At 48.4% G+C, this 21,818-nt stretch overlaps 4 protein-coding genes across 8 annotated transcripts in view; 3 read left to right on the top strand and 1 right to left on the bottom strand.

The window, feature by feature from the left end:
* ttc24 (tetratricopeptide repeat domain 24) overlaps positions 1-21,818 on the bottom strand; it is a 112,966-nt gene that overhangs the window by 45,173 nt on the left and 45,975 nt on the right. The window lies entirely within an intron of this gene.
* LOC148977093 (uncharacterized) lies at positions 240-5,564 on the top strand. 2 transcript variants are annotated; one of them, XM_089118118.1, is made up of 4 exons: positions 240-376; positions 460-509; positions 591-1,502; positions 1,599-5,564. In XM_089118118.1, exons 1-4 carry the CDS (start codon positions 348-350, stop codon positions 5,486-5,488), a joined length of 4,881 nt encoding a protein of 1,626 aa, XP_088974244.1. In that variant the 5' UTR covers positions 240-347; the 3' UTR covers positions 5,489-5,564. The 2 variants fall into 2 exon arrangements, with proteins under 2 accessions (XP_088974244.1, XP_088974243.1); XM_089118117.1 differs by having other exon boundaries at positions 591-5,564.
* LOC148977092 (uncharacterized) lies at positions 7,328-12,555 on the top strand. Its single transcript, XM_089118116.1, has 3 exons — positions 7,328-7,463; positions 7,547-7,596; positions 7,678-12,555. Exons 1-3 carry the CDS (start codon positions 7,435-7,437, stop codon positions 12,477-12,479), a joined length of 4,881 nt encoding a protein of 1,626 aa, XP_088974242.1. The 5' UTR covers positions 7,328-7,434; the 3' UTR covers positions 12,480-12,555.
* On the top strand, positions 14,312-20,028 carry LOC148977091 (uncharacterized). Of its 2 annotated transcripts, XM_089118115.1 has the most exons (4): positions 14,314-14,454; positions 14,538-14,587; positions 14,669-18,452; positions 18,981-20,028. In XM_089118115.1, exons 1-4 carry the CDS (start codon positions 14,426-14,428, stop codon positions 19,945-19,947), a joined length of 4,830 nt encoding a protein of 1,609 aa, XP_088974241.1. In that variant the 5' UTR covers positions 14,314-14,425; the 3' UTR covers positions 19,948-20,028. The 2 variants fall into 2 exon arrangements, with proteins under 2 accessions (XP_088974240.1, XP_088974241.1); XM_089118114.1 differs by having other exon boundaries at positions 14,312-14,454; positions 14,669-20,028.

The raw sequence follows: 21,818 nt of genomic DNA, 5'->3' as shown, positions 1-21,818 counted from the left end.
TTCTTTAAATGTTAAAATGTATTCTCAATGAATAAAAACATAATTTTAATTAATCCCCAAAAAGTATTTTGTGTGCTGTCTTTTTGTCCAGTAATCATAATATAAAAAAACAACTCTATCTTTAATGAAATGGCAGCTGTCATGATAGTTGCAACACCTGAACTTAATAATTGAGTATTACATGTTCCCATGACAACTGATTGTAGAGAAATAATTGGGAAATGGCAGTTGCTGGCACTATAAAGAGTCCGTCAAGCAACACTAATACGTGTTGGTGGTCAAGAATGTTTTGTATGAATTTTTACTGGTGTTGTTGAGGTGGTTAGTTGTTGTATTTTTGTTTGGCCATGGAGGGTACCACTAGCCGACTCTTAAGGTATGATGAAAAATTGTAGTATTTGTTAACAAGTGGCATTCATCTAACATGTTTTGATTTTTGTTTTGTTTTTTCGTCTACAGTTTTTCCTTGGCACTTCTCAGTCTTTGTGTCTGTGACCACTTTGGAAGTGGTAAGGTTTATCCAGGCAAGTTCTATAATTCGCATTTGTTAACGTGTCTGATTCTTTCTTTCCTTTTTTATTTTCTTCTAGTTGGTGGCTTTGTCAGGAGTGGTTATCCTGTTTACCATGAGGCTGGTTTCCCCATGCGGGATATGAAGCCACGAAGTTCCTACAGCTGGTATGGGGCTGATGTATCAAATCCCATCAGTCCTCTAAGACCAAGGAGTAACACTTACAGTGCTGCACAAGTTAAGGGTGTGTATAGCAGTGCAAGCTATAGTCCACAAAATGGCTCTGACCCTGATGCTAGTAGTCAACTTCAAGGATCTCTGATATCTTCAGCTGGTAGTGACAGTCTCGTTTCTGGTTCTGTGACCACTGAAATGGGTGCAAGTATGCCCATTGAGTCTCTACCTGGGCCAACACCGCTCAACTATCAAACTGTAATACAGTCTAGTAATGAGTCTGTGGTGTCTAGTAGCCAGCAAATAGTGCAGAACAGCTCCCAGTCCAGTGGCCAACAAGTGGAAGGCAGCTACCAGTCTGCAGTGCAGCCCATCTTCAAGCCTCAGAGAAGTAGACTTCAAGTTGTTTCCAAGTTATTTTCTGGTAACGGGCCAGTCCAGATGTCAAGTTCTACCTTTTTGGTCAAGCCTTTGCAGCAGCGAAATGAGTTTTCACAACCCAGGTATCAGTTAGGGCAAGCCAGATTTGGATATGGACTTGTGCCATTACTGAGTGGCCAGCAACTAGTGCAGTCACGTGATGGTTCCACAGTTCAGCCTAGTGGTGTGCAGCTAGCACAGGCAAGATACCAACTTGTGGCTCAGCCTAGCCTCCAACAGTCATCTCAAGCCAGCAGCCAGAACTCTGAACAAGCTGTATTGCAATCTGTGGACCAGTCCAGTGGCCTACAATCAGCCCAAGCCATCTCTCAGTCTGTGGACCAGTCTGGCATCCAACAACCAGCCCAAGCCAGCTCAGAATCTGTTGAACTGTCAGGTAGTCTGCTGTCAGCCCAAGCCAGCTCTCAGTCTGTGGACCAGTCTGGCATCCAAGAGCCAGCCCAAGCCAGCTCACAATCTGTTGAACTGTCAGGTAGTCTGCTGTCACCCCAAGCCAGCTCTCAGTCTGTGGACCAGTCTGGCATCCAAGAGCCAGCCCAAGCCAGCTCTCAATCCGGTATCCAAGAGCCAGCCCAAGCCAGCTCACAGTCTGTTGAACTCTCAGGTAGTCTGCTGTCAGCCCAAGCCAGCTCTCAGTCTATGGACCAGTCTGGCATCCAAGAGCCAGCCCAAGCCAGCTCTCACTCTGTGGATCAGTCTGGCATCCAAGAGCCAGCCCAAGCCAGCTCACAATCTGTTGAACTGTCAGGTAGTCTGCTGTCAGCACAGGCCAGCTCACAATCTGTGGACCAGTCTGGCAACCAACAACCAGCCCAATTCAGCTCACAGTCTGGCCTGCCGTCAGCACAAGCCAGCTACCAGTTTGTACCCCAGCTTGGTTTCCAAAGACCAACACAAACTGGCTACCAGTCTGTTAATGGCCTCAGTGGTCTGCAGTCAGGACAAGCCCGCTACCAGTCTTCGTCCCGGCCCAGCGGTCTGCAGTTAGGACAAGCCCGCTACCAGTCTTTGTCCGGGCCCAATGGTCAGCAGACAGTACAAGCCCGCTACCAGTCTGTGTCCCAGCCCAGTGGCCTGCAGTCAGCCCAAGCCAGGTACCAGTCTGTGTCCCAGTCCAGTCGTCTGCAATCAGGACAAGCCAGCTACCAGTCTGTGTCCCAGCCCAGTGGGCAACAAGTGGAAGGCAGCTACCAGTCTGCAGTGCAGTCCATCTTCAAGCCTCAGAGAAGTAGACTTCAAGTTGTTTCCAAGTTATTTTCTGGTAACGGGCCAGTCCAAATGTCAAGTTCTACCTTTTTGGTCAAGCCTTTGCAGCAGCAGCGAAATGAGTTTTCACAACCCAGGTATCAGTTAGGGCAAGCCACATTTGGATATGGACTTGTGCCATTACTGAGTGGCCAGCAATTAGTGCAGTCACGTGATGGTTCCACAGTTCAGCCTAGTGGTGTGCAGCTAGCACAGGCAAGATACCAACTTGTGGCTCAGCCTAGCCTCCAACAGTCATCTCAAGCCAGCAGCCAGAACTCTGAACAAGCTGTATTGCAATCTGTGGACCAGTCCAGTCGCCTACAATCAGCCCAAGCCATCTCTCAGTCTGTGGACCAGTCTGGCATCCAAGAGCCAGCCCAAGCCAGCTCACAATCTGTTGAACTGTCAGGTAGTCTGCTTTCACCCCAAGCCAGCTCTCAGTCTGTGGACCAGTCTGGCATCCAAGAGCCAGCCCAAGCCAGCTCACAATCTGTTGAACTGTCAGGTAGTCTGCTGTCAGCCCAAGCCAGCTCTCAGTCTGTGGACCAGTCTGGCATCCAAGAGCCAGCCCAAGCCAGCTCACAATCTGTTGAACTGTCAGGTAGTCTGCTTTCACCCCAAGCCAGCTCTCAGTCTGTGGACCAGTCTGGCATCCAAGAGCCAGCCCAAGCCAGCTCACAATCTGTTGAACTGTCAGGTAGTCTGCTTTCAGCCCAAGCCAGCTCTCAGTCTGTGGACCAGTCTGGCATCCAAGAGCCAGCCCAAGCCAGCTCACAATCTGTTGAACTGTCAGGTAGTCTGCTTTCAGCCCAAGCCAGCTCTCAGTCTGTGGACCAGTCTGGCATCCAAGAGCCAGCCCAAGCCAGCTCACAATCTGTTGAACTCTCAGGTAGTCTGCTGTCAGCCCAAGCCAGCTCTCAGTCTGTGGACCAGTCTGGCATCCAAGAGCCAGCCCAAGCCAGCTCACAATCTGTTGAACTCTCAGGTAGTCTGCTGTCAGCCCAAGCCAGCTCACAGTCTGTGGACCAGTCTGGCAACCAACAACCAGCCCAATTCAGCTCACAGTCTGGCCTGCCGTCAGCACAAGCCAGCTACCAGTTTGTACCCCAGCTTGGTTTCCAAAGACCAACACAAACTGGCTACCAGTCTGTTAATGGCCCCAGTGGTCTGCAGTCAGGACAAGCCCACTACCAGTCTTTGTCCCGGCCCAGCAGTCTGCAGTTAGGACAAGCCCACTACCAGTCTTTGTCCCGGCCCAGCAGTCTGCAGTTAGGACAAGCCCGCTACCAGTCTTTGTCCCGGCCCAGCAGTCTGCAGTTAGGACAAGCCCGCTACCAGTCTTTGTCCCGGCCCAGCAGTCTGCAGTTAGGACAAGCCAGTTACCAGTCTGTGTCCCAGCCCAGCAGTCCTCAATCAGCCCAAGCCAGGTACCAGTCTGTGTCCCAGCCCAGTGGTCCGCAATCAGGACAAGCCAGCTACCAGTCTGTGTCCCAGCCCAGCGGTCTACAATCAGGCCAAGCCAACTACCAGTCTGTGTCCCAGCTCAGTGGTCCGCAATCAGGACAAGCAAGCTACCACTCTGTGTCCCAGCCCAGCGGTCCTCAATCAGCCCAAGCCAGGTACCAGTCTGTGTCCCAGCCCAGTGGTCCGCAATCAGGACAAGCCAGCTACCAGTCTGTGTCCCAGCCCAGCGGTCCTCAATCAGGCCAAGCCAGCTACCAGTCTGTGTCCCAGCCCAGCGGTCTACAATCAGGCCAAGCCAACTACCAGTCTGTGTCCCAGCTCAGTGGTCCGCAATCAGGACAAGCAAGCTACCACTCTGTGTCCCAGCCCAGCGGTCTACAATCAGGCCAAGCCAACTACCAGTCTGTGTCCCAGCTCAGTGGTCCGCAATCAGGACAAGCAAGCTACCACTCTGTGTCCCAGCCCAGCGGTCTACAATCAGGCCAAGCCAACTACCAGTCTGTGTCCCAGCTCAGTGGTCCGCAATCAGGCCAAGCCAACTACCAGTCTGTGTCCCAGCCCAGTGGCCTGCAGTCAGCCCAAGCCAGGTACCAGTCTGTGTCCCAGCCCAGCGGTCTACAATCAGGCCAAGCCAGGTACCAGTCTGTGTCCCAGCCCAGCGGTCTGCAATCAGGCCAAGCCAGGTACCAGTCTGTGTTCCAGCCCAGTGGTCCGCAATCAGGACAAGCCAGGTACCAGTATGTGTCCCAGCCCAGTGGTCCGCAATCAGGACAAGCCAGCTACCAGTCTGTGTCCCAGCCCAGTGGCCTGCAGTCAGCCCAAGCCAGGTACCAGTCTGTGTCCCAGCCCAGCGATCTACAATCAAGCCAATCCAGGTACCAGTCAGTGGCCCAGCCCAGCAGCCTGCAGTCAGCCCAAGCCAGGTACCAGTCATTGCAACAGCTCAGCGGTCTGCAATCAGGACAAGCCACGTACCAGTCTGTGTCCCAGCCCAGCGGTCTACAATCAGGCCAAGCCAGGTACCAGTCTGTGTCCCAGCCCAGCGGTCTACAATCAGGCCAAGCCAGGTACCAGTCTGTGTCCCAACCCAGCGGTCTGCAATCAGGCCAAGCCAGGTACCAGTCTGTGTCCCAGCCCAGTGGTCCGCAATCAGGACAAGCCAGCTACCAGTCTGTGTCCCAGCCCAGCGGTCTGCAGTCAGCCCAAGCCAGGTACCAGTCTGTGTCCCAGCCCAGTGTTCAGCAATCAGGCCAAGCCAGGTACCAGTCTGTGTCCCAGCCCAGTGGTCAGCAATCAGCCCAAGCCAGCTACCATTCTCTGTCCCAGCCCAGTGGTCTGCAATCAGGACAAGCCAGGTACCAGTCTGCGTCCCAGCCCAGTGGTCAGCAATCAGCCCAAGCCAGCTACCAGTCTATGTCGCAACAGTCGAGATTCAAGGTCTCTCCTAAGCCAGAGCAGTCAATTTACATGTCTCTTTCCAGTCTTGGTTCCAAACCTGTGGAGCAACCCAGAAAAATACCACTTCAAGCTTTGAGTCTGATGCAGTCTGTCCAACCTGGCTTTCAAGATCCAGCACCTCTGCACTCTCAGACTGCTCATAAGCATTTGTCTCCAGGCATATTGAGGTTGTTGCAACAAGTGAAGTCATAGCTGAATACTCTGCCTTGTTTTCTTCATTTAGTGTTTGCTTTTGTTTTTGAAAAAATAAACAAACCTGTGACCTCAAGTGTCTACTAGGAGTCTTCCTTTTGTTTGTATTTCATTAGCATGACTTCCTTTGTTTAACAATCTGCTTTGTTCTCTACTACTTTTACACCTGGAGAAGTTTTGCTTGATCAGATCAAAAAAGTGCATGCTTAAACTGGTGTAAAGGTGTCTAATATGTTTAGCTTATTCACTTTCAACAAATTCCAGAGGTAGTGGAATGCATTTAACTAGATTACTTCCAGAGTGTAAATGCTCATGTGTTTGTCTGTTCAAATGGCAATGAATGACCAACTGACCCAATTCATTAACATTATGGGTGGCAGTCTTAACAGAGGCATAGGTAGGTGGCTTCTTGGGGGGGGGGGGGGCCTACCAGTGGCTGTAGTAGGGAGGGCTTCCAACCTCAAAAAGAAAAAGCCCCTTATGAATGTTTCAAAAGCATGGTAAATTTTATTAATATACTTAAATATGCTGAAGTAGTTCATGTCCAGTTCATGGTTATCTGTGCCTTAAAGTGAAAGTAGCATAAAACTCTGCTCGAATATGTACATTAGTCTTTACTATAGTATTTTGTACTTGAATACTGAAAGTATTTTACCATAAATTTCAGCCTATACTTGAAATCTGATTCTTTAATTTGTATCTTTGTTCCAATGTGTTTATTTGGACTATTGTAATTAGCTCATAAGTGTCTTTATTTAACTCCTTAATGTTGAGCCCTTTGTGTTTATATTTATTTCCTATTAAGACCTGGGTCTGTATTCATAAAGAATCTTAATGAAAAGTGTAGCTCCTAGTGACAAAATTCAAAGAAAATTCTTAGAAATGTGGTCGTTTACTCTTAAAATAAAAGAATGTAAGTCAGAAAGCATATTAACCTTTAAAAGATGTTTTAAGGTCAAAATTGTTAGGAGCACGGACAAAGACTTTAAGAGGCTTAAGACTTTCTTTAGTCTTTACCTTACTCGGAGTTGCTCTCAGATCGGTCCCAAATCACTCTTAAACTGAGACTACTAGGTAAAAGAATTAAAGCTAAATTAAGTGTTATCTCAAAGGATTCTTAGAATCTTTATGAATACGGGCCCTGGTCTTTTTGTTATAAAATAAAGTTGTCCATTCAGCTGAATACAAAAAATAAATAAATGAAACCTGATGGGGGTCTCACCTGAACACAGCTTTCACCACAGGAAAGCTAACAAGAATAGTCCTGCCAGATTTTTATGTTGACATGTATTTATTCATGACAAGTCTGAAAGAAAATTACCAGGGTACTCTAGTTTTCAAACAGTTTCAATAAAGACAAAAAGATATTTGTATTTTCGCATTTGAGAATTGCAGATTGCAAGAGTTTTGCAACTCCTAAAGATACTCCAAACAAACCTGTTGATTGGTTAACACAACTTAAAGCCATAAGTCCAAATTTGAAAGAAAAAACATTTATAACATCTGTTATCATTGATCAAAATAGATTTTGATATGAAAATATATACGGCCGCTTGACCAAATCAATGCTAAGATTTTAAACAGTGAGCATTCTAATGCTTCTTTAAATGTTAAAATGTATTCTCAATGAATAAAAACATAATTTTAATTAATCCCCAAAAAGTATTTTGTGTGCTGTCTTTTTGTCCAGTAATCATAATATAAAAAAACAACTCTATCTTTAATGAAATGGCAGCTGTCATGATAGTTGCAACACCTGAACTTAATAATTGAGTATTACATGTTCCCATGACAACTGATTGTAGAGAAATAATTGGGAAATGGCAGTTGCTGGCACTATAAAGAGTCCGTCAAGCAACACTAATACGTGTTGGTGGTCAAGAATGTTTTGTATGAATTTTTACTGGTGTTGTTGAGGTGGTTAGTTGTTGTATTTTTGTTTGGCCATGGAGGGTACCACTAGCCGACTCTTAAGGTATGATGAAAAATTGTAGTATTTGTTAACAAGTGGCATTCATCTAACATGTTTTGATTTTTGTTTTGTTTTTTCGTCTACAGTTTTTCCTTGGCACTTCTCAGTCTTTGTGTCTGTGACCACTTTGGAAGTGGTAAGGTTTATCCAGGCAAGTTCTATAATTCGCATTTGTTAACGTGTCTGATTCTTTCTTTCCTTTTTTATTTTCTTCTAGTTGGTGGCTTTGTCAGGAGTGGTTATCCTGTTTACCATGAGGCTGGTTTCCCCATGCGGGATATGAAGCCACGAAGTTCCTACAGCTGGTATGGGGCTGATGTATCAAATCCCATCAGTCCTCTAAGACCAAGGAGTAACACTTACAGTGCTGCACAAGTTAAGGGTGTGTATAGCAGTGCAAGCTATAGTCCACAAAATGGCTCTGACCCTGATGCTAGTAGTCAACTTCAAGGATCTCTGATATCTTCAGCTGGTAGTGACAGTCTCGTTTCTGGTTCTGTGACCACTGAAATGGGTGCAAGTATGCCCATTGAGTCTCTACCTGGGCCAACACCGCTCAACTATCAAACTGTAATACAGTCTAGTAATGAGTCTGTGGTGTCTAGTAGCCAGCAAATAGTGCAGAACAGCTCCCAGTCCAGTGGCCAACAAGTGGAAGGCAGCTACCAGTCTGCAGTGCAGCCCATCTTCAAGCCTCAGAGAAGTAGACTTCAAGTTGTTTCCAAGTTATTTTCTGGTAACGGGCCAGTCCAGATGTCAAGTTCTACCTTTTTGGTCAAGCCTTTGCAGCAGCGAAATGAGTTTTCACAACCCAGGTATCAGTTAGGGCAAGCCAGATTTGGATATGGACTTGTGCCATTACTGAGTGGCCAGCAACTAGTGCAGTCACGTGATGGTTCCACAGTTCAGCCTAGTGGTGTGCAGCTAGCACAGGCAAGATACCAACTTGTGGCTCAGCCTAGCCTCCAACAGTCATCTCAAGCCAGCAGCCAGAACTCTGAACAAGCTGTATTGCAATCTGTGGACCAGTCCAGTGGCCTACAATCAGCCCAAGCCATCTCTCAGTCTGTGGACCAGTCTGGCATCCAACAACCAGCCCAAGCCAGCTCAGAATCTGTTGAACTGTCAGGTAGTCTGCTGTCAGCCCAAGCCAGCTCTCAGTCTGTGGACCAGTCTGGCATCCAAGAGCCAGCCCAAGCCAGCTCTCAATCCGGTATCCAAGAGCCAGCCCAAGCCAGCTCACAGTCTGTTGAACTCTCAGGTAGTCTGCTGTCAGCCCAAGCCAGCTCTCAGTCTATGGACCAGTCTGGCATCCAAGAGCCAGCCCAAGCCAGCTCTCACTCTGTGGATCAGTCTGGCATCCAAGAGCCAGCCCAAGCCAGCTCACAATCTGTTGAACTGTCAGGTAGTCTGCTGTCAGCACAGGCCAGCTCACAATCTGTGGACCAGTCTGGCAACCAACAACCAGCCCAATTCAGCTCACAGTCTGGCCTGCCGTCAGCACAAGCCAGCTACCAGTTTGTACCCCAGCTTGGTTTCCAAAGACCAACACAAACTGGCTACCAGTCTGTTAATGGCCTCAGTGGTCTGCAGTCAGGACAAGCCCGCTACCAGTCTTCGTCCCGGCCCAGCGGTCTGCAGTTAGGACAAGCCCGCTACCAGTCTTTGTCCGGGCCCAATGGTCAGCAGACAGTACAAGCCCGCTACCAGTCTGTGTCCCAGCCCAGTGGCCTGCAGTCAGCCCAAGCCAGGTACCAGTCTGTGTCCCAGTCCAGTCGTCTGCAATCAGGACAAGCCAGCTACCAGTCTGTGTCCCAGCCCAGTGGGCAACAAGTGGAAGGCAGCTACCAGTCTGCAGTGCAGTCCATCTTCAAGCCTCAGAGAAGTAGACTTCAAGTTGTTTCCAAGTTATTTTCTGGTAACGGGCCAGTCCAAATGTCAAGTTCTACCTTTTTGGTCAAGCCTTTGCAGCAGCAGCGAAATGAGTTTTCACAACCCAGGTATCAGTTAGGGCAAGCCACATTTGGATATGGACTTGTGCCATTACTGAGTGGCCAGCAATTAGTGCAGTCACGTGATGGTTCCACAGTTCAGCCTAGTGGTGTGCAGCTAGCACAGGCAAGATACCAACTTGTGGCTCAGCCTAGCCTCCAACAGTCATCTCAAGCCAGCAGCCAGAACTCTGAACAAGCTGTATTGCAATCTGTGGACCAGTCCAGTCGCCTACAATCAGCCCAAGCCATCTCTCAGTCTGTGGACCAGTCTGGCATCCAAGAGCCAGCCCAAGCCAGCTCACAATCTGTTGAACTGTCAGGTAGTCTGCTTTCACCCCAAGCCAGCTCTCAGTCTGTGGACCAGTCTGGCATCCAAGAGCCAGCCCAAGCCAGCTCACAATCTGTTGAACTGTCAGGTAGTCTGCTGTCAGCCCAAGCCAGCTCTCAGTCTGTGGACCAGTCTGGCATCCAAGAGCCAGCCCAAGCCAGCTCACAATCTGTTGAACTGTCAGGTAGTCTGCTTTCACCCCAAGCCAGCTCTCAGTCTGTGGACCAGTCTGGCATCCAAGAGCCAGCCCAAGCCAGCTCACAATCTGTTGAACTGTCAGGTAGTCTGCTTTCAGCCCAAGCCAGCTCTCAGTCTGTGGACCAGTCTGGCATCCAAGAGCCAGCCCAAGCCAGCTCACAATCTGTTGAACTGTCAGGTAGTCTGCTTTCAGCCCAAGCCAGCTCTCAGTCTGTGGACCAGTCTGGCATCCAAGAGCCAGCCCAAGCCAGCTCACAATCTGTTGAACTCTCAGGTAGTCTGCTGTCAGCCCAAGCCAGCTCTCAGTCTGTGGACCAGTCTGGCATCCAAGAGCCAGCCCAAGCCAGCTCACAATCTGTTGAACTCTCAGGTAGTCTGCTGTCAGCCCAAGCCAGCTCACAGTCTGTGGACCAGTCTGGCAACCAACAACCAGCCCAATTCAGCTCACAGTCTGGCCTGCCGTCAGCACAAGCCAGCTACCAGTTTGTACCCCAGCTTGGTTTCCAAAGACCAACACAAACTGGCTACCAGTCTGTTAATGGCCCCAGTGGTCTGCAGTCAGGACAAGCCCACTACCAGTCTTTGTCCCGGCCCAGCAGTCTGCAGTTAGGACAAGCCCACTACCAGTCTTTGTCCCGGCCCAGCAGTCTGCAGTTAGGACAAGCCCGCTACCAGTCTTTGTCCCGGCCCAGCAGTCTGCAGTTAGGACAAGCCCGCTACCAGTCTTTGTCCCGGCCCAGCAGTCTGCAGTTAGGACAAGCCAGTTACCAGTCTGTGTCCCAGCCCAGCAGTCCTCAATCAGCCCAAGCCAGGTACCAGTCTGTGTCCCAGCCCAGTGGTCCGCAATCAGGACAAGCCAGCTACCAGTCTGTGTCCCAGCCCAGCGGTCTACAATCAGGCCAAGCCAACTACCAGTCTGTGTCCCAGCTCAGTGGTCCGCAATCAGGACAAGCAAGCTACCACTCTGTGTCCCAGCCCAGCGGTCCTCAATCAGCCCAAGCCAGGTACCAGTCTGTGTCCCAGCCCAGTGGTCCGCAATCAGGACAAGCCAGCTACCAGTCTGTGTCCCAGCCCAGCGGTCCTCAATCAGGCCAAGCCAGCTACCAGTCTGTGTCCCAGCCCAGCGGTCTACAATCAGGCCAAGCCAACTACCAGTCTGTGTCCCAGCTCAGTGGTCCGCAATCAGGACAAGCAAGCTACCACTCTGTGTCCCAGCCCAGCGGTCTACAATCAGGCCAAGCCAACCACCAGTCTGTGTCCCAGCTCAGTGGTCCGCAATCAGGACAAGCAAGCTACCACTCTGTGTCCCAGCCCAGCGGTCTACAATCAGGCCAAGCCAACTACCAGTCTGTGTCCCAGCTCAGTGGTCCGCAATCAGGCCAAGCCAACTACCAGTCTGTGTCCCAGCCCAGTGGCCTGCAGTCAGCCCAAGCCAGGTACCAGTCTGTGTCCCAGCCCAGCGGTCTACAATCAGGCCAAGCCAGGTACCAGTCTGTGTCCCAGCCCAGCGGTCTGCAATCAGGCCAAGCCAGGTACCAGTCTGTGTTCCAGCCCAGTGGTCCGCAATCAGGACAAGCCAGGTACCAGTATGTGTCCCAGCCCAGTGGTCCGCAATCAGGACAAGCCAGCTACCAGTCTGTGTCCCAGCCCAGTGGCCTGCAGTCAGCCCAAGCCAGGTACCAGTCTGTGTCCCAGCCCAGCGATCTACAATCAAGCCAATCCAGGTACCAGTCAGTGGCCCAGCCCAGCAGCCTGCAGTCAGCCCAAGCCAGGTACCAGTCATTGCAACAGCTCAGCGGTCTGCAATCAGGACAAGCCACGTACCAGTCTGTGTCCCAGCCCAGCGGTCTACAATCAGGCCAAGCCAGGTACCAGTCTGTGTCCCAGCCCAGCGGTCTACAATCAGGCCAAGCCAGGTACCAGTCTGTGTCCCAACCCAGCGGTCTGCAATCAGGCCAAGCCAGGTACCAGTCTGTGTCCCAGCCCAGTGGTCCGCAATCAGGACAAGCCAGCTACCAGTCTGTGTCCCAGCCCAGCGGTCTGCAGTCAGCCCAAGCCAGGTACCAGTCTGTGTCCCAGCCCAGTGTTCAGCAATCAGGCCAAGCCAGGTACCAGTCTGTGTCCCAGCCCAGTGGTCAGCAATCAGCCCAAGCCAGCTACCATTCTCTGTCCCAGCCCAGTGGTCTGCAATCAGGACAAGCCAGGTACCAGTCTGCGTCCCAGCCCAGTGGTCAGCAATCAGCCCAAGCCAGCTACCAGTCTATGTCGCAACAGTCGAGATTCAAGGTCTCTCCTAAGCCAGAGCAGTCAATTTACATGTCTCTTTCCAGTCTTGGTTCCAAACCTGTGGAGCAACCCAGAAAAATACCACTTCAAGCTTTGAGTCTGATGCAGTCTGTCCAACCTGGCTTTCAAGATCCAGCACCTCTGCACTCTCAGACTGCTCATAAGCATTTGTCTCCAGGCATATTGAGGTTGTTGCAACAAGTGAAGTCATAGCTGAATACTCTGCCTTGTTTTCTTCATTTAGTGTTTGCTTTTGTTTTTGAAAAAATAAACAAACCTGTGACCTCAAGTGTCTACTAGGAGTCTTCCTTTTGTTTGTATTTCATTAGCATGACTTCCTTTGTTTAACAATCTGCTTTGTTCTCTACTACTTTTACACCTGGAGAAGTTTTGCTTGATCAGATCAAAAAAGTGCATGCTTAAACTGGTGTAAAGGTGTCTAATATGTTTAGCTTATTCACTTTCAACAAATTCCAGAGGTAGTGGAATGCATTTAACTAGATTACTTCCAGAGTGTAAATGCTCATGTGTTTGTCTGTTCAAATGGCAATGAATGACCAACTGACCCAATTCATTAACATTATGGGTGGCAGTCTTAACAGAGGCATAGGTAGGTGGCTTCTTGGGGGGGGGGGGGGCCTACCAGTGGCTGTAGTAGGGAGGGCTTCCAACCTCAAAAAGAAAAAGCCCCTTATGAATGTTTCAAAAGCATGGTAAATTTTATTAATATACTTAAATATGCTGAAGTAGTTCATGTCCAGTTCATGGTTATCTGTGCCTTAAAGTGAAAGTAGCATAAAACTCTGCTCGAATATGTACATTAGTCTTTACTATAGTATTTTGTACTTGAATACTGAAAGTATTTTACCATAAATTTCAGCCTATACTTGAAATCTGATTCTTTAATTTGTATCTTTGTTCCAATGTGTTTATTTGGACTATTGTAATTAGCTCATAAGTGTCTTTATTTAACTCCTTAATGTTGAGCCCTTTGTGTTTATATTTATTTCCTATTAAGACCTGGGTCTGTATTCATAAAGAATCTTAATGAAAAGTGTAGCTCCTAGTGACAAAATTCAAAGAAAATTCTTAGAAATGTGGTCGTTTACTCTTAAAATAAAAGAATGTAAGTCAGAAAGCATATTAACCTTTAAAAGATGTTTTAAGGTCAAAATTGTTAGGAGCACGGACAAAGACTTTAAGAGGCTTAAGACTTTCTTTAGTCTTTACCTTACTCGGAGTTGCTCTCAGATCGGTCCCAAATCACTCTTAAACTGAGACTACTAGGTAAAAGAATTAAAGCTAAATTAAGTGTTATCTCAAAGGATTCTTAGAATCTTTATGAATACGGGCCCTGGTCTTTTTGTTATAAAATAAAGTTGTCCATTCAGCTGAATACAAAAAATAAATAAATGAAACCTGATGGGGGTCTCACCTGAACACAGCTTTCACCACAGGAAAGCTAACAAGAATAGTCCTGCCAGATTTTTATGTTGACATGTATTTATTCATGACAAGTCTGAAAGAAAATTACCAGGGTACTCTAGTTTTCAAACAGTTTCAATAAAGACAAAAAGATATTTGTATTTTCGCATTTGAGAATTGCAGATTGCAAGAGTTTTGCAACTCCTAAAGATACTCCAAACAAACCTGTTGATTGGTTAACACAACTTAAAGCCATAAGTCCAAATTTGAAAGAAAAAACATTTATAACATCTGTTATCATTGATCAAAATAGATTTTGATATGAAAATATATACGGCCGCTTGACCAAATCAATGCTAAGATTTTAAACAGTGAGCATTCTAATGCTTCTTTAAATGTTAAAATGTATTCTCAATGAATAAAAACATAATTTTAATTAATCCCCAAAAAGTATTTTGTGTGCTGTCTTTTTGTCCAGTAATCATAATATAAAAAAACAACTCTATCTTTAATGAAATGGCAGCTGTCATGATAGTTGCAACACCTGAACTTAATAATTGAGTATTACATGTTCCCATGACAACTGATTGTAGAGAAATAATTGGGAAATGGCAGTTGCTGGCACTATAAAGAGTCCGTCAAGCAACACTAATACGTGTTGGTGGTCAAGAATGTTTTGTATGAATTTTTACTGGTGTTGTTGAGGTGGTTAGTTGTTGTATTTTTGTTTGGCCATGGAGGGTACCACTAGCCGACTCTTAAGGTATGATGAAAAATTGTAGTATTTGTTAACAAGTGGCATTCATCTAACATGTTTTGATTTTTGTTTTGTTTTTTCGTCTACAGTTTTTCCTTGGCACTTCTCAGTCTTTGTGTCTGTGACCACTTTGGAAGTGGTAAGGTTTATCCAGGCAAGTTCTATAATTCGCATTTGTTAACGTGTCTGATTCTTTCTTTCCTTTTTTATTTTCTTCTAGTTGGTGGCTTTGTCAGGAGTGGTTATCCTGTTTACCATGAGGCTGGTTTCCCCATGCGGGATATGAAGCCACGAAGTTCCTACAGCTGGTATGGGGCTGATGTATCAAATCCCATCAGTCCTCTAAGACCAAGGAGTAACACTTACAGTGCTGCACAAGTTAAGGGTGTGTATAGCAGTGCAAGCTATAGTCCACAAAATGGCTCTGACTCTGATGCTAGTAGTCAACTTCAAGGATCTCTGATATCTTCAGCTGGTAGTGACAGTCTCGTTTCTGGTTCTGTGACCACTGAAATGGGTGCAAGTATGCCCATTGAGTCTCTACCTGGGCCAACACCGCTCAACTATCAAACTGTAATACAGTCTAGTAATGAGTCTGTGGTGTCTAGTAGCCAGCAAATAGTGCAGAACAGCTCCCAGTCCAGTGGCCAACAAGTGGAAGGCAGCTACCAGTCTGCAGTGCAGCCCATCTTCAAGCCTCAGAGAAGTAGACTTCAAGTTGTTTCCAAGTTATTTTCTGGTAACGGGCCAGTCCAGATGTCAAGTTCTACCTTTTTGGTCAAACCTTTGCAGCAGCGAAATGAGTTTTCACAACCCAGGTATCAGTTAGGGCAAGCCAGATTTGGATATGGACTTGTGCCATTACTGAGTGGCCAGCAACTAGTGCAGTCACGTGATGGTTCCACAGTTCAGCCTAGTGGTGTGCAGCTAGCACAGGCAAGATACCAACTTGTGGCTCAGCCTAGCCTCCAACAGTCATCTCAAGCCAGCAGCCAGAACTCTGAACAAGCTGTATTGCAATCTGTGGACCAGTCCAGTGGCCTACAATCAGCCCAAGCCATCTCTCAGTCTGTGGACCAGTCTGGCATCCAACAACCAGCCCAAGCCAGCTCAGAATCTGTTGAACTGTCAGGTAGTCTGCTGTCAGCCCAAGCCAGCTCTCAGTCTGTGGACCAGTCTGGCATCCAAGAGCCAGCCCAAGCCAGCTCACAATCTGTTGAACTGTCAGGTAGTCTGCTGTCACCCCAAGCCAGCTCTCAGTCTGTGGACCAGTCTGGCATCCAAGAGCCAGCCCAAGCCAGCTCTCAATCTGGTATCCAAGAGCCAGCCCAAGCCAGCTCACAGTCTGTTGAACTCTCAGGTAGTCTGCTGTCAGCACAAGCCAGCTCTCAGTCTATGGACCAGTCTGGCATCCAAGAGCCAGCCCAAGCCAGCTCTCACTCTGTGGATCAGTCTGGCATCCAAGAGCCAGCCCAAGCCAGCTCACAATCTGTTGAACTGTCAGGTAGTCTGCTGTCAGCCCAGGCCAGCTCACAATCTGTGGACCAGTCTGGCAACCAACAACCAGCCCAATTCAGCTCACAGTCTGGCCTGCCGTCAGCACAAGCCAGCTACCAGTTTGTACCCCAGCTTGGTTTCCAAAGACCAACACAAACTGGCTACCAGTCTGTTAATGGCCTCAGTGGTCTGCAGTCAGGACAAGCCCGCTACCAGTCTTTGTCCGGGGCCAGTGGTCTGCAGACAGTACAAGCCCGCTACCAGTCTGTGTCCCAGCCCAGTGGCCTGCAGTCAGCCCAAGCCAGGTACCAGTCTGTGTCCCAGTCCAGTGGTCCGCAATCAGGACAAGCCAACTACCAGTCTGTGTCCCAGCCCAGTGGGCAACAAGTGGAAGGCAGCTACCAGTCTGCAGTGCAGTCCATCTTCAAGCCTCAGAGAAGTAGACTTCAAGTTGTTTCCAAGTTATTTTCTGGTAACGGGCCAGTCCAAATGTCAAGTTCTACCTTTTTGGTCAAGCCTTTGCAGCAGCGAAATGAGTTTTCACAACCCAGGTATCAGTTAGGGCAAGCCAGATTTGGATATGGACTTGTGCCATTACTGAGTGGCCAGCAACTAGTGCAGTCACGTGATGGTTCCACAGTTCAGCCTAGTGGTGTGCAGCTAGCACAGGCAAGATACCAACTTGTGGCTCAGCCTAGCCTCCAACAGTCATCTCAAGCCAGCAGCCAGAACTCTGAACAAGCTGTATTGCAATCTGTGGACCAGTCCAGTGGCCTACAATCAGCCCAAGCCATCTCTCAGTCTGTGGACCAGTCTGGCATCCAAGAGCCAGCCCAAGCCAGCTCACAATCTGTTGAACTGTCAGGTAGTCTGCTGTCAGCCCAAGCCAGCTCTCAGTCTGTAGACCAGTCTGGCATCCAACAACCAGCCCAAGCCAGCTCACAATCTGTTGAACTGTCAGGTAGTCTGCTGTCACCCCAAGCCAGCTCTCAATCTGTGGACCAGTCTGGCATCCAAGAGCCAGCCCAAGCCAGATCACAATCTGTTGAACTGTCAGGTAGTCTGCTTTCACCCCAAGCCAGCTCTCAGTCTGTGGACCAGTCTGGCATCCAAGAGCCAGCCCAAGCCAGCTCACAATCTGTTGAACTCTCAGGTAGTCTGCTGTCAGCCCAAGCCAGCTCTCAGTCTGTGGACCAGTCTGGCATCCAAGAGCCAGCCCAAGCCAGCTCACAATCTGTTGAACTCTCAGGTAGTCTGCTGTCAGCCCAAGCCAGCTCTCAGTCTGTGGATCAGTCTGGCATCCAAGAGCCAGCCCAAGCCAGCTCACAATCCGTTGAACTGTCAGGTAGTCTGCTGTCACCCCAAGCCAGCTCACAGTCTGTGGACCAGTCTGGCAACCAACAACCAGCCCAATTCAGCTCACAGTCTGGCCTGCCGTCAGCACAAGCCAGCTACCAGTTTGTACCCCAGCTTGGTTTCCAAAGACCAACACAAACTGGCTACCTGTCTGTTAAAGGCCCCAGTGGTCTGCAGTCAGGACAAGCCCACTACCAGTCTTTGTCCCGGCCCAGCAGTCTGCAGTTAGGACAAGCCCGCTACCAGTCTTTGTCCCGGCCCAGCAGTCTGCAGTTAGGACAAGCCCGCTACCAGTCTTTGTCCCGGCCCAGCAGTCTGCAGTTAGGACAAGCCCGCTACCAGTCTTTGTCCCGGCCCAGCAGTCTGCAGTTAGGACAAGCCCGCTACCAGTCTTTGTCCCGGCCCAGCAGTCTGCAGTTAGGACAAGCCAGTTACCAGTCTGTGTCCCAGCCCAGCGGTCCTCAATCAGCCCAAGCCAGGTACCAGTCTGTGTCCCAGCCCAGTGGTCCGCAATCAGGACAAGCCAGCTACCAGTCTGTGTCCCAGCCCAGCGGTCCTCAATCAGGCCAAGCCAGCTACCAGTCTGTGTCCCAGCCAAGCGGTCTACAATCAGGCCAAGCCAACTACCAGTCTGTGTCCCAGCTCAGTGGTCCGCAATCAGGACAAGCCAGCTACCAGTCTGTGTCCCAGCCCAGCGGTCTACAATCAGGCCAAGCCAACTACCAGTCTGTGTCCCAGCTCAGTGGTCCGCAATCAGGACAAGCCAGCTACCAGTCTGTGTCCCAGCCCAGCGGTCTACTATCAGGCCAAGCCAACTACCAGTCTGTGTCCCAGCCCAGTGGCCTAAAGTCAGCCCAAGCCAGGTACCAGTCTGTGTCCCAGCCCAGCGGTCTACAATCAGGCCAAGCCAGGTACCAGTCTGTGTCCCAGCCCAGCGGTCTGCAATCAGGCCAAGCCAACTACCAGTCTGTGTCCCAGCTCAGTGGTCCGCAATCAGGACAAGCCAGCTACCAGTCTGTGTCCCAGCCCAGCGGTCTACTATCAGGCCAAGCCAACTACCAGTCTGTGTCCCAGCCCAGTGGCCTAAAGTCAGCCCAAGCCAGGTACCAGTCTGTGTTCCAGCCCAGTGGTCCGCAATCAGGACAAGCCAGGTACCAGTCTGTGTCCCAGCCCAGTGGTCCGCAATCAGGACAAGCCAGCTACCAGTCTGTGTCCCAGCCCAGTGGTCTACAATCAGGCCAAGCCAGCTACCAGTCTGTGTCCCAGCCCAGCGGTCTACAATCAGGCCAAGCCAGGTACCAGTCTGTGTCCCAGCCCAGCGGTCTACAATCAGGCCAAGCCAGCTACCAGTCTGTGTCCCAGCCCAGCGGTCTACAATCAGGCCAAGCCAACTACCAGTCTGTGTCCAAGCTCAGTGGTCCGCAATCAGGACAAGCCAGCTACCAGTCTGTGTCTCAGCCCAGCGGTCTACTATCAGGCCAAGCCAACTACCAGTCTGTGTCCCAGCTCAGTGGTCCGCAATCAGGCCAAGCCAACTACCAGTCTGTGTCCCAGCCCAGTGGCCTGCAGTCAGCCCAAGCCAGGTACCAGTCTGTGTCCCAGCCCAGCGGTCTACAATCAGGCCAAGCCAGGTACCAGTCTGTGTCCCAGCCCAGCGGTCTGCAATCAGGCCAAGCCAGGTACCAGTCTGTGTTCCAGCCCAGTGGCCTGCAGTCAGCCCAAGCCAACTACCAGTCTGTGTCCCAGCTCAGTGGTCCGCAATCAGGCCAAGCCAACTACCAGTCTGTGTCCCAGCCCAGTGGCCTGCAGTCAGCCCAAGCCAGGTACCAGTCTGTGTCCCAGCCCAGCGGTCTACAATCAGGCCAAGCCAGGTACCAGTCTGTGTCCCAGCCCAGCGGTCTGCAATCAGGCCAAGCCAACTACCAGTCTGTGTCCCAGCTCAGTGGTCCGCAATCAGGCCAAGCCAACTACCAGTCTGTGTCCCAGCCCAGTGGCCTGCAGTCAGCCCAAGCCAACTACCAGTCTGTGTCCCAGCCCAGTGGCCTGCAGTCAGCCCAAGCCAGCTACCAGTCTGTGTCCCAGCCCAGTGGCCTGCAGTCAGCCCAAGCCAACTACCAGTCTGTGTCCCAGCTCAGTGGTCCGCAATCAGGCCAAGCCAACTACCAGTCTGTGTCCCAGCCCAGTGGCCTGCAGTCAGCCCAAGCCAGCTACCAGTCTGTGTCCCAGCCCAGTGGTCTACAATCAGGCCAATCCAGGTACCAGTCAGTGGCCCAGCCCAGCAGCCTGCAGTCAGCCCAAGCCAGGTACCAGTCATTGCAACAGCTCAGTGGTCTGCAATCAGGACAAGCCAGGTACCAGTCTGTGTCCCAGCCCAGCAGTCTGCAATTAGGACAAGCCAGCTACCAGTCTATGTCGCAACAGTCGAGATTCACGGTCTCTCCTAAGCCAGAGCAGTCAATTTACATGTCTCTTTCCAGTCTTGGTTCCAAACCTGTGGAGCAACCCAGTAAAATACCACTTCAAGCTATGAGTCTGATGCAGTCTGTCCAGCCTGGCTTCCAAGATCCAGCACCTCTGCACTCTCAGACTGCTCATAAGCATTTGTCTCCAGGCATATTGAGGTTGTTGCAACAAGTGAAGTCATAGCTGAATACTCTGCCTTGTTTTCTTCATTTAGTGTTTGCTTTTGTTTTTGAAAAAATAAACAAACCTGTGACTTCAAATGTCTACTAGGAGTCTTCCTTTTGTTTGTATTTCATTAGCATGCCTTCTTTTGTTTAACAATCTGCTTTGTTCTCTACTACTTTTACACCTGGAGAAGTTTTGCTTGATCAGATCAAAAAAGTGCATGCTTAAACTGGTGTAAAGGTGTCTAAAATGTTGAGCTTATTCACTTTCAACAAATTCCAGAGGTAGTGGAATGCATTTAACTAGATTACTTCCAGAGTGTAAATGCTCATGTGTTTGTCTGTTCAAATGGCAATGAATGACCAACTGACCCAATTCGTTAACATTATGGGTGGCAGTCTTAACAGAGGCATAGGTAGGTGGCTTCTTGGGGGGGGGGGGGCCTACCAGTGGCTGTAGTAGGGAGGGCTTCCAACCTCAAAAAGAAAAAGCCCCTTATGAATGTTTCAAAAGCATGGTAAATTGTATTAATATACTTAAATATGCTGAAGTAGTTCATGTCCAGTTCATGGTTATCTGTGCCTTAAAGTGAAAGTAGCATAAAACTCTGCTCGAATATGTACATTAGTCTTTACTATAGTATTTTGTACTTGAATACTGAAAGTATTTTACCATAAATTTCAGCCTATACTTGAAATCTGATTCTTTAATTTGTATCTTTGTTCCAATGTGTTTATTTGGACTATTGTAATTAGCTCATAAGTGTCTTTATTTACCATTATTTATTCAAATGTTTATAAGCTCCTTAGTGTTGAGCCCTTTGTGTTTATATTTATTTCCTATTAAGACCTGGGTCTGTATTCATAAAGAATCTTAATGAAAAGTGTAGCTCCTAGTGACAAAATTCAAAGAAAATTCTTAGAAATGTGGTCGTTTACTCTTAAAATAAAAGAATGTAAGTCAGAAAGCATATTAACCTTTAAAAGATGTTTTAAGGTCAAAATTGTTAGGAGCACGGACAAAGACTTTAAGAGGCTTAAGACTTTCTTTAGTCTTTACCTTACTCGGAGTTGCTCTCAGATCGGTCCCAAATCACTCTTAAACTGAGACTACTAGGTAAAAGAATTAAAGCTAAATTAAGTGTTATCTCAAAGGATTCTTAGAATCTTTAGGAATACGGGCCCTGGTCTTTTTGTTATAAAATAAAGTTGTCCATTCAGCTGAATACAAAAAATAAATAAATGAAACCTGATGGGGGTCTCACCTGAACACAGCTTTCACCACAGGAAAGCTAACAAGAATAGTCCTGCCAGATTTTTATGTTGACATGTATTTATTCATGACAAGTCTGAAAGAAAATTACCAGGGTACTCTAGTTTTCAAACAGTTTCAATAAAGACAAAAAGATATTTGTATTTTCGCATTTGAGAATTGCAGATTGCAAGAGTTTTGCAACTCCTAAAGATACTCCAAACAAACCTGTTGATTGGTTAACACAACATAAAGCCATAAGTCCAAATTTGAAAGAAAAAACATTTATAACATCTGTTATCATTGAACAAAATAGATTTTGATATGAAAATATATACGGCCGCTTGACCAAATCAATGCTAAGATTTTAAACAGTGATCATTCTAATGCTTCTTTAAATGTTAAAATGTATTCTCAATGAATAAAAACATAATTTTAATTAATCCCCAAAAAGTATTTTGTGTGCTGTCTTTTTGTCCAGTAATCATAATATAAAAAAACAACTCTATCTTTAATGAAATGGCAGCTGTCATGATAGTTGCAACACCTGAACTTAATAATTGAGTATTACATGTTCCCATGACAACTGATTGTAGAGAAACAATTGGGAAATGGCAGTTGCTGGCACTATAAAGAGT

This window comes from Pimephales promelas, chromosome 12 (assembly GCF_988280905.1).
Source record: "Pimephales promelas chromosome 12, fPimPro1.hap1.1, whole genome shotgun sequence".
Taxonomy (NCBI): domain Eukaryota; kingdom Metazoa; phylum Chordata; class Actinopteri; order Cypriniformes; family Leuciscidae; genus Pimephales; species Pimephales promelas.
Note: the sequence above shows the minus strand (reverse complement) of the source record. Positions and strands in the feature narration are given on the sequence as shown.